This window comes from Quercus suber, unplaced genomic scaffold, assembly GCF_002906115.3.
Source record: "Quercus suber isolate HL8 unplaced genomic scaffold, Cork oak 2.0 scaffold_15, whole genome shotgun sequence".
In the NCBI taxonomy this organism is placed as follows: Eukaryota; Viridiplantae; Streptophyta; class Magnoliopsida; order Fagales; family Fagaceae; genus Quercus; species Quercus suber.
Window position 1 is genome coordinate 371,051 of NW_027069480.1, and position 17,191 is coordinate 388,241.

Below are 17,191 nucleotides of genomic sequence, written 5' to 3' on the forward strand. Positions count from 1 at the left end.
ATATATATATATATTGAATTTTTTTTATTTAAAATCTATTTTTCTTGCTTTTTGAGATGCAAAATTACTAATTAAGTTTTTGTATTTAAGTTCCTCTAACATTTCTTTTTCAATTGATAATATAGCTAATCCATTTAATCTTTCTTGTGACATAGTAGACCTTAAATAAGATTTTATTAATTTTAATTTTGAAAAACTTCTTTCTGCAGATGCAACCGTAACAGGTATTGTTAGTAATATTCTATAAGCAATATATGCATTTGGAAAAGAATCTAGTCTTTTTAAATAATTAAGTACATTAATTGGAGTATTTTCATCTATTTGCACAACTTCTTTTAAAATTTTTAGTTCTGAAAATAAATCTAAGCCATCAATATCATAATAAACATCATGTTTGAGAAAACTTTCAAGATTAAGACAATATTTTTTCAAACTATTATCATCTAGTACTTTTAGTTTTTCAAAATTAAATAAAAAACCAAAAATATTCTCATATATTTGAAATTGTTCAAACCTACTTTCAATTGATGAAATAGCTTGATCTACTATATATAAAAAATAATTAATTCTAAAAGATTCTTCAGCAGATTGTGTTATCTCATCATTGGCATTCTCATCAAATTGTTTCTTTCTACGAATTATACGTTTTTCATGAAATATAGGCTCTATTTCCATTTTGATTGCAATCTCTTTAGATGAAATAATAGCAGATGTAAATCCATCTTCTCTATATTTTTTAAAAAAGATATGAGACCTTTTAGTTGATCTATGGCAACATCAATATGCATGTCTTTTGATTGTAAATTTTTACTAACAGAGTTAACGGCAAATAATATATCATACCAAATAGTCATTCCTAACAAGAATTCAAAACTTTCAAGCTCATATGTTGCCAACAATCAGCTTCACTTTTTGTTTTAGGATCGATAGAATGCCACTACAAAAAAAAGATTAAAAAAAAAAAAAAACAATAACAACAAAAGAAGCTACAGTTTAAGTCCTAGGTGCTACTTCTTGGTCTCAAGGGGGTCTTCTTTTTGGCTCGGCTGGGAGGCAGGGACATCCTTGACCTGAGGATCATTCTTTTTGGTCTTGGCCTCCGTCTCCTTCGCTTTGGCCTTAACAGCATCCTTGACCTCTGAGGGGGGCTTAGTCCCCTTGCCCTTACCTTTGTCTTTGGCCCCCTCAGCCTCTTGGCCTTGATCACCTACTTAGCTGGGTCCTTTTGAAGCTTCAGGGAGGAGGAGAGCAACCTATGTGGTTAGGGGTTGCTCTGAAGACTCAAGAGTAATGGTAGAGGGGGATGGGAAGCCAACTGGAATTTCACGGATCTCGGGGTGGTAGTACATTTTCCTCGGTTGCCTCCACTCTGAATCTATAGGGGCTCCTGCAACATTGAGGGCTTCTGCCCATGTAGCATCACAGTAATCCCTGCAGACCTCGGCTAGCTCCTCAATGAGCTTGGCTTGTGTCTCCTTCACGCCGAGGGTGTAGGATGCTTGTTTTTCAACCTCTGCTGCCTCTTTGGCCAACTGAGCTACCTCCTTAGCCTTTTGCATCTCTACCTTCAGATCCAACACAAGTTGCCTTGCAGTAGCTAGCTCTAACTTAGTCTGATAAAGCAACTTGTGTTGGTCTTTAGCTTGAGTCTCGGCATTCTTCAATCCTACCTGAACACTCTTTCTTTCCCTCTCCTCGATAGTTAGCTTGGAGAGCAGCTCTGCGTTTTCCTCCTTCGCGGTAGCCAAGGCCTTTTCAGTTTCAAGGAGGAGGTGGACCTCGTTCCTAACATTGTTTTCGGCCTCTTTGACCCATTCCTCAGCCACAAAGACTTCTTGGGTGATCTGCACAAAGACAATATAGCAACCCCATGAGAACGAAAAAGAGAGAAAAAACTCATTAGTACTCAAATAAATAAAAGGTGTGTTGCTGTAAACTTACCATGGCAAGGTCCCTTTTTAGGGACATGAAGAGGTCCTGGTTCTTCCACTTTGTCACAGCGTCCATATCCTTGGGCAAGAGAAGTGGTTGCTCCAAGACCTTAGCTATGTATGGACTGTGACCTCTTTGGAACTCCCTGATAGAGGTGTTCCAAGGCATGGCAGCCCCATCCACTTCAAGTCGAGGAGAACCAAGTGTGTTGCTGAAGGCACACCACGACCCTAGTTTGCTCCTTTTGGCTGTCCACAGAAGGGACCTCTTGTCCCGAGGGTCTTTGGCCATTCTCTGCTGTTTAGTCCCCTTTTGGGGGCCCACCTCCCCTCTTTAAGCTCCTGGATTGGCCTTTTCTTCTTTAGATCTAGAATGGCGTGCAGTCTGAGGTTAGTGGGGGGTAGAAGAGGAGGAGGGGGAAGAGTGGGAGGAACTTGGGTCTTCGGGGCTTCTTTTGAAGTTGACACCTTGTTCCTTGTAGCCATAAGGTCTCTTAGACGCTTGTTCCCTCGGTTAAGTGCCATCTCGTCTTCCCCTTCTTCGGAGGTGTTGTCTAGACGGGCAACCACCAAAATAGGGGCATGAACACTTGAGTGCCTATCGGCTCGTCCTCGGCATCTGAGATGTGAATTAGTTGAGCCTCGAGGTTCTCATCTTCCTTGAAGTGAAACTTATTTATCTCCTTCTCGAGTGATGAGCGTGAAGAGGCAATCTCCTCCCCTGGTGGTGCTGCTTCTTCAGGCAAAACCTACTGAAGTGGGAATACGACTGGTGGAAGATCTTCTCAAGCTAAGAAATCGGGCTGCGAAACGTCAATCCGGTGGATTCTAGGATCGCCTGCCCTTATGGCTTGGCCTATGTCTTGGAATGCTGTTGACAGGGGCTCAAAGTCCAATACCAGGTGGACAGCTCGCAGTTGCTCGTCTACATTCACAAAAATCTCAGACCTCAGCAACGTGTTGAGAGCCGGAACATTGACCAAACTGAGTCTCGGGGCAACGTGCTGTTTGTCTACAAAAACATCTGAGAAGGGAATTGTGGTTAGATTAATGAAATTTATCATCAGAGGAAGGCGAAGTGTTGAAATTGAAAGGAAATGAAGCTATAGGGGCTAAACCCCATGCCAAGGGATGTAAACCTAGGGTACCCCACCTGGATCTCCCTCCCGAGTTGGGCAGTGAAGACCGCTGTGCAAATCCCCAAAGGCGATCAGGTAGTCATCCTTCATGTCTTTGTTATACTTGGGAAGACACGATGTCATTCCTCCTTCTATAAAAGCGATCATAGGAATGACAACCTCTCCTTCCTCCCTATGTGTGACTATTTGGTCTGGAGCACAATATCGTAGGACTACTCCCTGTGGAATATGATACTTAGCTTTAAAACCCTCCATATTGGCTTCAGAGTCTACGAGGTGCTTAAATCTACCTATTTGGTCAAACTAAAGGGAAAGAGATGAAGTTTTTAAGAAAAAGAAATAAAGAATGGAGGGCCGAGGAGAAAATAACCTAGAAAAAAGGAAACCTACGAAAGTAAGGACTTTAGTTTCTTCTGATACTTCTTGGAGGTTTGAATTTTTCAGAGGGAAAGACTTGGAGACTTTAGGAGTTTAGGAAATCTTGAAGGTTTGAGAGCTAGGAATCTCTGAGAGCTTGAGAACTTGTGAAATGATGGAAAATGATTTCCCTTGGTCCCTTATATAAGGGATGGGATTGAGTGGGAGTTATCCCGCCCAAAATTCAAGGAGAAATGCCAACCAGAGGATCTGTGTCTCACTGTTGGATGCGGGGAACAAAGTGTCGCCTGGAGCAATTAATGACGCATCGCGGGCTCTGAAGCGTCAGTGACGGTTATGGGGCGCGAAAAATGGTACTCCTACACATGTAAGCCAAAGAATTTAATGAATGATCTTAACCTTTAACAAATCAAAACCCCACTTTTTCTCATCGGATAAGAGGACAAAAAACCGGAGTTTTGAGGGGCTATTGTAGGGTTAAGGACCCAAAAAATTGTATATTGGGCTTTGCGCTTTGTCCGTGGAGGTTGACTGGTCCGAGGACCAATAAACAGTAGTGAGAATGTCAAGTTTCAAGTCCCATGAATGAGAAGCCAACGAAGAGTATGGGAAAGGAGGTCCAAGAGGGCTCACCTCCACGGATGAGTAAAGCACATATTAAATACATGTCCCATCATTCAAGGTGACATTCCAGGATGTTCCACTGACAGGAACGTGTATTGTGAACGCATAAGAGGGATGGAAGCTCAAAAATATCTAAGGAAAATCCACTGCCACCATATTAAATGTTCTGCAGCTAATTTTCTTGTCGCATTTATGTGGAGAAGACTCCTGAACAATGCTACCTTGGCTATCCCGACTCATAGAGAGCTAGAAAAGGTGTCCGATGGGACAAGCACTCAAGTAATGGCTTGGATGATTAACAAATGGAGGGCCAAGATTATTAGGAGGGAGATATATAATGTAAGAGGCCCCTAAAGGGAAGGGGATTGGAAAACTAAGAAAGAAGTACTGTAGCAATCTAGAATCAAACTTGTAACCATACTTGAGAACACTTTATAATAATCAGTCTCCTTGGACATTGCTGAGGACCTTTTTTCTTCATTTTAAACTTGCTTATTTTCACTCTTTTATCACACATTGGTACTTTCTCTTCTTCAATCTCACAAATTTCTCATGGTTGTATTTCAAAAATTAGGCCCGGGTTTTCTAGTTTAAATCTATGGGTTTTATTTGGTTTATTTAATTGTGATTTTTGGAATAAATAAGTTGTAATTTGTGGGTTTTTATGAGTTCCTGAGAATAGAAGAGTAGTGGATTTTCAGGGTTCTTATATTTTTTGATGGGGTTCTTATTGTACCAAAAGCATAGATTTTCACTAGCTTAATAACTGAATACATACAAACAAATGGCTTTGAGTTTGAGGATAACAAGATGAGCTTTTGTTTTGTAATTATAATATGGTTGTGAACAAGTGAGAATGATATCTTGCTTGGACTGAAGACAATCAAGAAGTTAGCCTGGAAAGTACCTACTGTTTTTGGAGCTTAACAATTTGGCCTTCTGCATAGCACAAGTATTCTTGACTGGTGTTTAGCCTTTAAACATAATAAGATTTTAGATTTTTTTCCCTCTTTTTGTTTTACATTTAATCTCAAGACAAGACCAGACATTAGACAGAACTCGAGTTTATTCCACGTTGCATTTTTAATTCTAAAAATGCCAGATTAACTGTTGCCACTGTGTCACATTTTTTGGAATTCAATTTTCATAAACTCAAGTTACATGTCAAACTTGAGTTTCAAAACAGTAATAGTTTGCTAAATATTTCGCAAACAGTGGTAGATTGCAAAATATTTTGGCCAAAATAGTATTTGACCATTTTGACCTCCAATTTGGTCTTAAAGTTTGAAAAGTAACAATCATGTCCTTAATTAATTTGAAATCTTTGAATTTAATCCTATAAACTCCCCAAGTTAAAACACCCTGACTTGGCTATGGTATGATATCTCTTTGGAAGTGCTAGTCCACACTTCATAGTTGGAATCTCAAACCAGGCCTAAAACTCCATTTTCATATTTCAATTTGGATCAACTCGTTGTGATAAGAAGAAAGTACACCCATTAGGATCTTCGCCCTTTCACAAGCAAGCATGTTTTGAAGGAATTTCAATTTGTAGACCGAATTCAACCCTCATGCTTGTCATTCAAGGAGGCTACTTTTGGATCCATATACAATATACTTAATCTTCGTCTTACCTTTTTTTTATTTTAAATAATTTTTTTAAAAATTTTCTATGAATAATAAAACAATTTTCCTCTTACTAGTGCCTCTCGAGAAGCAAGAGCAATAAAAAAAATTCTTTAGTACTAGTTAGACTTTACATAGAAGTAGAGGGTTTTTTTATCTTAATTTTTTTTTTCTCGAAGAAACAGAAGAAGTTATATAGGAAGTTATATAGCTGTGCTATGCCCTCTCAACTAGTAAGTCTATATTATTCACTATCGCAGGGTGGTAGCTTGATGGTAGGAGTTCCTTGAACTATTATCTTTATGAGTTCGAGGGTTGTGATTTGAGTCGTGGCGCTTTAATTTAAAATGTTGTACCCACATAAATAGCCCCAAGTAGCTTCGATGGTTCCACGCCATAGAATTCGAGTTTAAGTAAGCCAAGGCAATAATACTGCACCATATAAGCCATTTTTTTGTTCATGAAAAAAAAAAAAAAAAAAAAAGGTAAGTCTATGTCCTTTATCAAAAAAGTAAGTCTATATTATTCTTTCTTAAAAAAGAAGAAGTCTAAAATATTAACTTGACAGTACAACTAATTGTTCTTAGCCAAAAGGACTAGAATTCAAGGACTGTGGTGACAATTATCAAACTGCTTGCGTAAGGACATCCGTTAGTTGAGATTTGATAGCCTAAGGACATTAGTTGCCCAACAACAAAAGTAAAACAATAAAGCATTGTAATTGTAATACTAAACACTCGAAAATGTCTTGCATATAAAACTTTAAAAATGTAAAATATTTTATTTTGAAACAAACGCAGCATTAATTACAAAAGTCACCTAAAAGATTTGACCCAGATGCTACAAGTCCTCATCATCATCATCTTTTATTATATAATAATAATAATAATCATCATCATCATCACTCATGATCTGCATCACAACTATCCTTGGAGTTGTACAAGTGAAATTATCATTATCGTTACCTGATGTAGGGTCGATAAGTTTACACTTGAAATCCTATATTTCTTAATCAGCAAAAAAAAAAAAAAAAAAAAAACCAATAAAATCAAGTAGTTTTAGTAGTTTCTCTTCAATTAGGGTTGATTCAATTGAAGAATCCAAACATAAAAGGACAAGGGATGAAACATGTGGCAACTATCTTGGAAAAACTCAAATCATAAAACTAATAATAAAAAAAAAGGATGAAGAAGAAGCTAGATTGAATGTTTGGTGGAACCATCTGATCACACCACCATAACAATACCAGAAACGCACCACCAAACTAGATCGCACCACCACAGAAAACACACAGATAACCCAAATTTGACAAAGACAGATGAGAAGAGAGATAGATCATATTGTGCCACCATTAATCCACCGCCGTGCCCACCAAAAATTAAAATACCATCGCACCACCATTGATCCCCTGCCTCACCCACTAGAAACTCATCTATTTGGTGGTGATTGTTCTGTTACAGAGAGAGAGAGAGAGAGAGAGAGAGAGAGAGAGAGAGAGAGAGAGAGAGAGAGAGAGAGAGAGGTGAAGAAAGTTAGACGAGAAGGAAGAAGAAAGTTAGACAGGGAGAGAGTGTCTAAATTGAATAAAAAATAATTATTTTTAATATAGCAATGCTTAGTGCCTCACTACAAGTAGCGTGAACATTGGGCATGTCAAAATTTTTTGCGAACTTAGCAAGACTAATGTATGCTTGTTTTGGTTGGGTTTAGACAAATTTTTGTTGAAATATTAAATTAGTGAAACTGATGTGAATGCTCTTAGGAATGTATTGTCAAACATCTTGTCAAATAAGGTAAGTCCTTTACTGCTTCCATGTCTTAAATAGCTTCTTTAACTTGGTATTTTTCATTAGAATGAACATAAGAAGATTTTTAAATGGGAGGTAGAGTGGAAAAGACAAAGATTGAATCCAAAACCTACTGCCATGTTAAATTACCAATTCTCCCAAAATTTTTTGGAATAATGGGTAATTTAACACATTATATTCAAAGACAGAATAATTATATATCTCACGCGCTATGCAAGTCTGGAACTAGTTATTTGAACACTAAAAACAAAAAGGAAATTTATTATATATGATGATTATGAAGATACTTAGGAATATACTATCAAACATCTTGTCAAAGAAGGTAAGTCCTTTACTACTTCCATGTCTTAAATGACTTCTTTAACCTATTATTTTCCATTAGAATGAACATAAAAATATTTTTAAATAGGAGATAGAGTAGAGGAGGCAAAGATTGAATTTAGAACTTTCTATCATGTTAAATTACCAATTCTCTCAAAAATCTTTGGGAGAATCGATAATTTAACACATTATATTCGATGACAAATAATTATATATCTTGCACACTATGCAGGTCTGGAACTGGTTATTTGAATACTAAAAACAATAAGGAAATTTATTATATATGATAGCTATGAAGATACTTAGGAATCTATTGTCAAATATCTTGTCAAATAAGGAAAGTCCTTTACTGCTTCTGGGTCTTAAATAGCTTTTTTAATCTAGTATTTTTCATTAAAATGAACATAATTTTTAAAAAAATGAGAGGTAGAGTAGAGGAAGCAAATATTTAATCGAGAATCTTCTACCATGTTTAATTACTAATTCTCCCAATTTTTTTGGAAAAATAGATAATTTAACACGTTATATTCAATGACAAAAAAATGTGCCTTCGGGGACATCCGATAAAATTGGAACAATGACAAAATAATCATATATTTTGTGCGCTACGCAGGTCTGAAACTAGTTATTTGAATAATATAAACAAAAAGAAAATTTATTATATATGATGGCTACGAAGACACTTGAGAATGTACTGTCTAACATCTTGTCAAAGAAGGTAGGTCCTTTACTACTTCAATGTCTTAAATGGCTTCTTTAACCCAGTATTTTCCATTAGAATGAACATAAACTCCTCCAGAATCAAGATAGAAGTCTCCCTTTCATAGATCAAAGCGTTTTGTGTTCTGGAGACTATTAGGAAGACATGGAGGCGTTGTTCGTCGGAAAGTTCCGTTCTCAACTCTGGTTTGTCTTACTCATATCTTTTCTTTTAAGCTTGATACTGCTTTTTTATTATCATTCGGCTATAACTGGTGGGGATCAAAATAATGGGGTCACCTTTCTGGTCAACAACTTTGTGAATGTAATCCAAGACCGTAAAAATAAATCTATTGATTTCGCTGTAAATTCTAGCCACCGAACAATTACTTTATCAACCAATTATCATAATTTTACTTGTGAATTGACCACGAATAGGAATTCTGGTAGACAAGTAAAAGTGTCACAAGAAAAGAATGAGACAATTAAACATACTAGTCCAAGTTTAGATTCATGTTCTGGTCGATATATTTATATGCATGATGTTCCTAGGAAATTCAACGAGGACTTGCTCAAGGATTGCCATTCTCTTATCAAATGGTTCGAGATGTGCCAGTATATATCAAACCAGGGGCTTGGTCCTAAGATTGAAAATTCGGAAAGGGTTTTATCGAGCAAGGGCTGGTTTGCAACAAACCAATTTACGTTAGGAATCATATTCCATAACAGGATGAAGCAGTACAAATGCTTAACCAATGATTCATTGTTGGCTTCAGCAATATATGTACCATTTTATCCTGGCTTTGATGTGAGTCGTTACCTTTGGGGCTTTAACATCTCAGTGAGAGATGCTGCTTCTTTCGCTCTTGTCAAGTGGCTTACACAAAAACCCGAATGGAAAAGAATGTGGGGTAGAGATCACTTCTTGGTAGGAGGGAGGCCAGCTTGGGATTTAAGGAGACAAACAGATGACGATTCTGATTGGGGTTCAAAGCTTATGTTATTGCCCGAATCTAACAACATAACTTTGTTATCAGTTGAAGCAAGCTTGTGGAACAATGACTTTGCAATACCATATCCTACGTACTTCCATCCATCCAAGGACATTCAGGTAAGAAAGTGGCAAAGAAAAATGAGAAGAATGGAAAGGCGGTACTTGTTCACTTTCACTGGTGCCCCACGACCCAATTCAGCAGGTTCCATTCGAGGTGAGATTATTGATCAATGCCAGTCTTCATCCACATGCAACTTTGTTTCTTGTTTACATGGAGCAAAAAAGTGTGAGGACCCTTTAAAAGTGTTGAAGGCGTTTCAGAGCTCAGTTTTTTGCTTACAGCCTCCTGGGGATTCATTAACTAGACGATCAACTTTTGATTCCATTTTGGCGGGGTGTATTCCGGTTTTCTTTCATCCTGGTTCTGCTTATGCACAATACATTTGGTATATGCCTAGGAACCATACTAAGTATTCTGTGTTCATACCACAAAATGATTTGAAGGACAGAAAGGTTCTTATAAATGAGACATTGCTTCAAGTTCCAAAGAAAGAAGTTTTGGCAATGAGAGAGGAAGTTATTAAGCTAATTCCAAGAATAGTTTATGCAGATCCCAGTTATAGATTGGAGAGCCTTGAAGATGCATTTGACATAGCAGTTAAGGGTGTTCTTGACAGAGTAGAGGCAGTAAGGAGGGTAATTAAGAAGGGTAAGGATCCTAGTATTGGTTTTGCAGAATTCAATGTTACAAAATTCTAATTGTTAGATACTGGGAGTCAAATATCAGAATTGCAAACCTATAATAGGCTGATTTCTCTCTCTCTCTCTCTCTCTCTCTCTCTCTCTCTCTCTCATTGTTTTGCTAGTAGAACAATAATGTGATACTTTAGAAAATGCTAAAGTCACAAAATATTTTTCAAATTTTTTTTAACAAACAGTTGGTGTGTGAGTGGTTATTTGTAATTCAAAAAGTAATACCAGTGATGAGTCTAAATGAGAACCAGTGTAAATTTGACTCATTAATAGTTTGTAAAAATATTATAAAATAGGTTGTTGCTATAGCATTAAGTATTATGTGGAATGAATCAGACACATGTCATAATCACAATTCACACCTAGACTTTAACCCCGTTGGACGATATAAATTAACAAGGGTTTTATAATATACTAGCCTTTAAGCACGCGTGTTGCGCATGCTCAGAGTCTCTTTTATTTTTTATTTTGGTAAATATTAATAATTTGTGTCTATTATAATTTGAAAATATATATTTTTATTTTTCAAATAAATAAAAATGATAAACTTTACAGATAAGATAAACGTGTTGGGAAAGAAGACTAATGGTACGTTTGGTAGTTGTTTTTTTCCCTTATTTTCTGTTTTTAAAAATAAATTTATATTTTTGAAACTAAAAAACTTGTTTGAGAACTCAAAATAGACAGAAAACAAAAACTGTTCTCAAAACTCAATTTGTTAAGGAAATTGAAAACATGCAAAATGCTGTTTTCAGTTTCTAATTTTCAAAAATTAATGAAAACATGCATTTAATTTAATGAATCTATCTCATTTAATGGGTTAGCATTAGAGTTCAAATCCTAGTAACAACATATTTTAGTATTTTCTATTTTTTTCTTCAAAAAACAATCTTTTTTAATTTCTAATAACCAAACATGTTTTTTATTTAAAAAATACAAGAAAATTTTTTTTTTCTTTATATTCCCAAAAACAAGTTTTTAAAAATAGAAAACAAAAATTGTTACCAAACATAACCTAAAATTTTGGGATGTTTTACTTTTATTTGAATGAAAAATGAATTAAAAAAAAGCTAAATTTTAGGGAATAAGAAAATGAACGTTGAGGAAAAAAAATCCTAAATCTTAGGAGTTCTCATTTTGAATTCAAAATGAAATTTGTTATTTGATATTTATGACCTTATTTCTAAATGAAGTTACTCTTTATTAATGAAGGTATCTTTGAACCACATAAAAGTCTAGTTGAAAGAGGGGAATTCTCATTTACATAATACTAGACTAATCATACACGCTTTGTGCGTTCAATAATGCTCTTTTTTTATTTATTTATTTTTTGGTTTAGTGTTATAATGATTAAAAGTGATATATAAATAACCATGTGTATTTTTTAATTTTATTTATTTATTTAAAGAATGAGGTAAGATAATGTGAAATAATGTTTAAAAATGAGATAGAGGATCATAAGAAGTTGAAACTCGATGGGACATTTGAATTTATTGATTGAGATAAGAATTGTGATAAGTAAAAGAAATTTGAGATTTGAACACAAGAAAGATGATACACGTTACTGTGGATGGATGTGGATTTGTGATAACTGTATAGAATTTGGATAACAAAAATTTTGGAATGTTTTAAAGAATTAAAAAAAAAAACCATAGAAATTTCGGGATAAGAATGAGTAGTTTTTACATGAGGTAATAAGTTTTTTTTTTTTTTTGGAAGAAGTAATTTTGTATTTTTTTTTATAAAGTTAATTGAAGTATTTGAATTCAAATAGACAACAAATACAAATAAAAATCAAACATTTGAATACAAATGGGTGGTAAGAATAACGGTTTTTTTTTCTTCGGTTTTTTTTTTCTTCTTATGTACATGAGATAGTATTACTGTTTTAACATTTTTTTCTTTTTTGTAGGAAAAAAACATTAAACTAAATGATATGTTATTTCAGAATTTGTATGAGAATTTTTTGGTATGCCAAAAATTGAAGACGAAACATGAGAATCCTCTCATCAATAGTGTGTGTGTATATATATATATATTCATTTTGCTCGAAAATACAACTACTTGGAATGAATGAAAATAGATTATTTAGTTCAAAATAAATATTCAACAATTCATAATAAGGTTGTCAAAAATACAATGTTCATCCCCCAATGCCACTTGAAAATAAACTTTGATAAAAAAAATTGATCATATATAATTATGTAATAAAAAAAAATTATGAAAAGATCGTTAATCAACGCCACGCAATTCATATAAAAGTAGTGCAGTTTTGGAACTAGTGGCGTGTTAATTGAGGACTCTTTGCAATTAGGAATCAAGTTTTAGAATGAGATTCAATCACGTAGTTCTATACTCTAAGGTACATAAAAGAATAACTTAGTACGTAGTAACTAAATCATTTAATTGCAAAAATTGTTTGCTCTTCTTTAGTTCAAGAACATCTCATCTAAATCAGGTGTCACCATTACATATCAATCAATTTTTAATCTGGCAGATCTAATTATATATTGTATTATATTGTAAAGGGGAAACTACAATGTTAGTCCCTAAAATTTACCTATTGAGCATTTTTGGTCTCTTAAGTTTGAATGAGCGCAATTTGTCCATCAAGTTTAAAAAATAAGTACTATTAGTTTTGTCATTAATTTATTTTGTCTGTGTATTTTTTTATACAAGATAAAAATTCTACTTTAACCTAATTAAAGTGTATATGTGTGTGAATTTCTCTCCTGCATACTTGAGTCTTGGCCCTAACCTATTATAATGGAACATTGATGTGACATTTTTTCAATGACATGGAAAATTTCATAACTGTGCTACGTCAATTATTAAAAAACTGAACTGCCACGTCAGATTTGGTTTTATTTTATTTATCGTTCCTCAAAAAACAAATTATTTTTATTGATTCATTTTATTTTTAAAAATTAAACACCAATAAGAATAAATATATAAATAAACTAAAACATCCAAATCTTAAAAAATCCCTAATCTCATCGTCGACTCTATTCTTCTTCCTCACAACGGCACCAATCTCGAACTGCACCAAAAATGGGGATTCGGCTTCATCATCTCCTATAACTAACTACTTCTTGACACTGAAATTCTCCCTTTGACCTATTGCCTGACTAGCACCTCCAGCAAAACACATGCATCTGAGCATTTTACTAGCCCCTCCCCTCTGACTTGTTGATTCAAATTCAAGATTCTAATTATGCATATCCATTGCGTCAATGGTATAAGCAATTGTTGCGGTTGCCTAAGACCCTAAGTAAAAAAAAAAAAAAAAGACCCCTAAATTTTAACCAATAGGGTTATTTATATTATTGTAACAGTATTAATTAAGCCCAAATATTAGCCAATGAATAAAATAATATTTTTTTTATCAAATGAAATACAAACAAAAAAGAGAGAGAAATGCTACATCCACAACATTTGTTACGACACTTTTACTACAAATTCTAAGTAGCAAGTTGTTATTAGTGGCTATGGGGGCATTTTGTGAGTTTGGGCCTTTGCTCTTTAGCTGTACTAAGGTCTGTGAATCTAGGGTAAGGGAGTTGGGACCGGCCTAGTTTAGGCTGCATCGTAGGCCAACTTGTGCATGAGTTAGGCTCACCCAATGTTGAGACAAGCTGTGGAGAACACTGCAGGCTGAATGCAAGGCGTGGTTATGGCTGGAGGACTGTTACAGTAGAAATATACTATGGCAAAATGTTATGGTAAGACACGTTAAAGGGAGTCATAGTAGACAACTAACGCCGTTAGTAAAATAAACAGAGTTATAGCAAAACAACTGATACAACAAATAGAACCAAAAAAAAAAAAAAAAAAAGCTATAGCAAGGCATGTAATGCTAAAACGAAACTAGTAATGTTAATATTGTCAATATAAACTAAAAGGAGGCTGTCACAGGACTTCCAGTGATGCAACAAGGGTAACCTCGTCTTCCCTAACCTTGGGTTGGGCTATTTGGCAAGAACAGGTCTACAAAAGGGAACCAATCTCCAACGCAGGTAACCTCAATGCAGGTTTCTGCTATAGAAATTACTTGTGTTGGGAAGAAGGCCTAAATGGTTTCGTGTTCTGGATTATGGGTCCAAGAGAGTGGGAATGTCAAGGGGAGAGAAAAGTCGATCTATTGATGCATGCTCCTATTTTTGCCATAACTCTCTCTACCTTACCACTTGATTTTCTTATTTTCTTTTAAGTTTCTTTTCTCTTTTCTCTCTAGGTGTTTTCTGTCTATCTTTTGTCATTTTTCCCTCCTTTTGTTTGTCCCCTATTCATGGTTACCTCTATCCCCTTTATACTTGTTTAAATTTATGCCATTTCTCCCTTTTGTCCCTAAGGATGTGCCAACCACTTTTGGTATCTTTCCAAGACTACCTACTAATCTGTTGGTTGCTCGGCCATTACCTTTGCTCAGAGGGTGCTTGCCACACTACTCTCCATTTCCAGACAAAAGTTCTTGTTTTGTTTCTCTCCTGCTCACTACCTTGCCTCCCCTCAGCGGATAAGGGTCGAGGGCTCTCTATACCTACCTCTATGGCATACATCAAGTGGTCCTAGCCATTGTTTACATCCTTTAGGAGAAATGCCATCTTAGCAAAGCATTTTCCCGAAAAGAGTCTTAGCAGGAACCACAGAATAAATTTCTTTTCTCCCCACCGCCAAACCACATCCCTTGATTGAGGACCCACATCCCATGTATTAGCTAGGTATATGTAGTTGGTGCCTTGGGCCTTGTGCGAGTGCCACTACCATCTGGGTTTGTCTTCTTTCATTCCTATGCCATTCTTGTCGCTCCTGTGCTGTATTCTTCTGCCATGCATATTGGGTAATGTTTTTCTTCTACGGCGTGAGGCATGCGTGGGTTTTTGGGCTTGCATTACCCTTTTTCGTCCCTCCGTGGAATAGGCATTGTCCATACAAGGGCTTCTGCTCGTATAGCCCATTGGGTTCCTATTCCTACCATTTCTCTTCCATCCTATGGGCTTGCTGGCTATATTAGCCCATTGAGCTTATTACCTCTTTCCTTGGACTTCCCCAGCCCACTTACCTCATCTTTACCTCTTATTCTTCCTATGGGCCTATTGAATGTTCTTTCTGCCATGTTGGCCTATTGGGCTTGCTACCTCTTTTCTTGGCTTCCTTGGCTAATTGACTTCATCTTTACCTCTTATTCTTCCCATGGGCTTTCCTATTTCTTTTTCTTTCCATTTCCCTTATTGTTGGGCTTTTTCTGCTATTAGGCCTTTCATAAAAAATAGGCATCAACAGTGGCAAAAAAATAATTTTAGTTGTGGGTTCAAATTAGAACCAGTAACAACTTAACACCTTAGATTTGTTGTGAAAAATAATATGAATGTAGCACTTTTTAAAAAAAGAGCAATACACAAAAAAATTCACAACATTTTTCACAATAGTTGAGTTGACAAATTTTTACTATTTCTTATCTAGATACACCACTAATATCATTCTTTAACATATCGCTATCAATCCGCCACATCAACTAGTGTGAAAAGTTTTGTCAAATTTGTTGTGTCTATAGACTTATAAAAAAAAAAAAAAATCTACATGGTTCATGTTAATTAGTAGTAATTTTGCATTTAAAATAAGATAATCAGTTTTTTCCTTAGGCCCCAAATACATCAAGCCGCCATTGTATACAAATCTCTCTCCATTGTTGCCTATTGTTACTTGTTTCAAATGGAAGAAATTTGGAATCAACGATGAGATTGGGGTTTTTTTTTTTTTTTTTTTTTAGATATAGCTGTCTTATTATTATTATTATTTTCTCTTCTTTCTTTTTATTTTCTTCCCAATTTTTAAATTCTTATTGGAGTTTAGTTTTGTAAAACTAAAATGTTTAATAAAACTAAATCTTATGGGGAAATTTAGTTATTAAATGATTGATGTGGCACAGCAATGACATTTGCCATGTCATTAAAAAAAAATGCTAAATCAATACTCCATTAGACATATGGTCAAAAAAACTAACATATATTAATGGAAGGACTAATATAACTTATTTTTTAAACTTTAGGGACCAATTGTGATCATTTAAAATTTGAGGTACCAAAAATGTTTAGTAGGTAAATTTCAAGGACTAATAGTGTTGTTTCGCCTATTATAAAAGTTGGATTCTAAAACTAGTTGATGCATACTACAATGACGCGTGTTCCTTTCTTGAAATATAATACGATAACATGTAGCAAGTTCCTAGATTTATTTGGTATTATATGGACAAACAATGTCACCTATCAAACAATTGTTTTGTTTCCATTAAAAAAAAAAAAACAATTGTTTGTACATGTAAATATATTTTCCATGTGTTCACCATTAATTGAAACAATATTCTACCATATTTTTAATAATAATAGTTTAGTCAGGAAAATTAAACAATATTCCATGTGTATGTGTGTGTATATATATATCTACAAAAATTGAAATTATATATAACAAAATAGTGTATATCATATTTTTTAAAGATTTTTATTTTGAGTCGATAATTAAATGTATCATAATTAGATCTATAAAAAAAGTATCATAATTAGTACAAAACCCCAAAGTTCACAATTATACATCTGTTGATGATTGTTTTAGCAACAAACTTCTACAAGCTCAATTTGCCCAAGCTCGATTTTCTTATCCATGGCAAAGTGGTTAGCTTTAGACCCCTATGTAAACACCGAACCTCCTCCATTCGAAGGGAGGTCTTAGGGGGCCTTGGTATGCTCTTATGCTTCTATGCTTTGCTTTCATTTGAGTTTTATTGTGTTCATATGAGGTACTGACTTAATCATAGTAGGGTCATTAGCTGATAAATTGAACCCACATTGATGCTCTCCGAGAGTATGTTTATCCAGGCAGTTCTTTTGAAGCCCTCCATTCAAACATCTGGCTTATGGTGGG

General features: G+C 35.0%; 1 protein-coding gene across 1 annotated transcript; it reads left to right on the plus strand.

The window, feature by feature from the left end:
* Nucleotides 1-8,692: 8,692 nt before the first annotated feature.
* LOC112036514 (probable xyloglucan galactosyltransferase GT14) lies at nucleotides 8,693-10,279 on the plus strand. Its single transcript, XM_024069350.1, has 2 exons — nucleotides 8,693-8,945; nucleotides 8,982-10,279. Exons 1-2 carry the CDS (start codon nucleotides 8,693-8,695, stop codon nucleotides 10,277-10,279), a joined length of 1,551 nt encoding a protein of 516 aa, XP_023925118.1.
* Nucleotides 10,280-17,191: the final 6,912 nt, after the last annotated feature.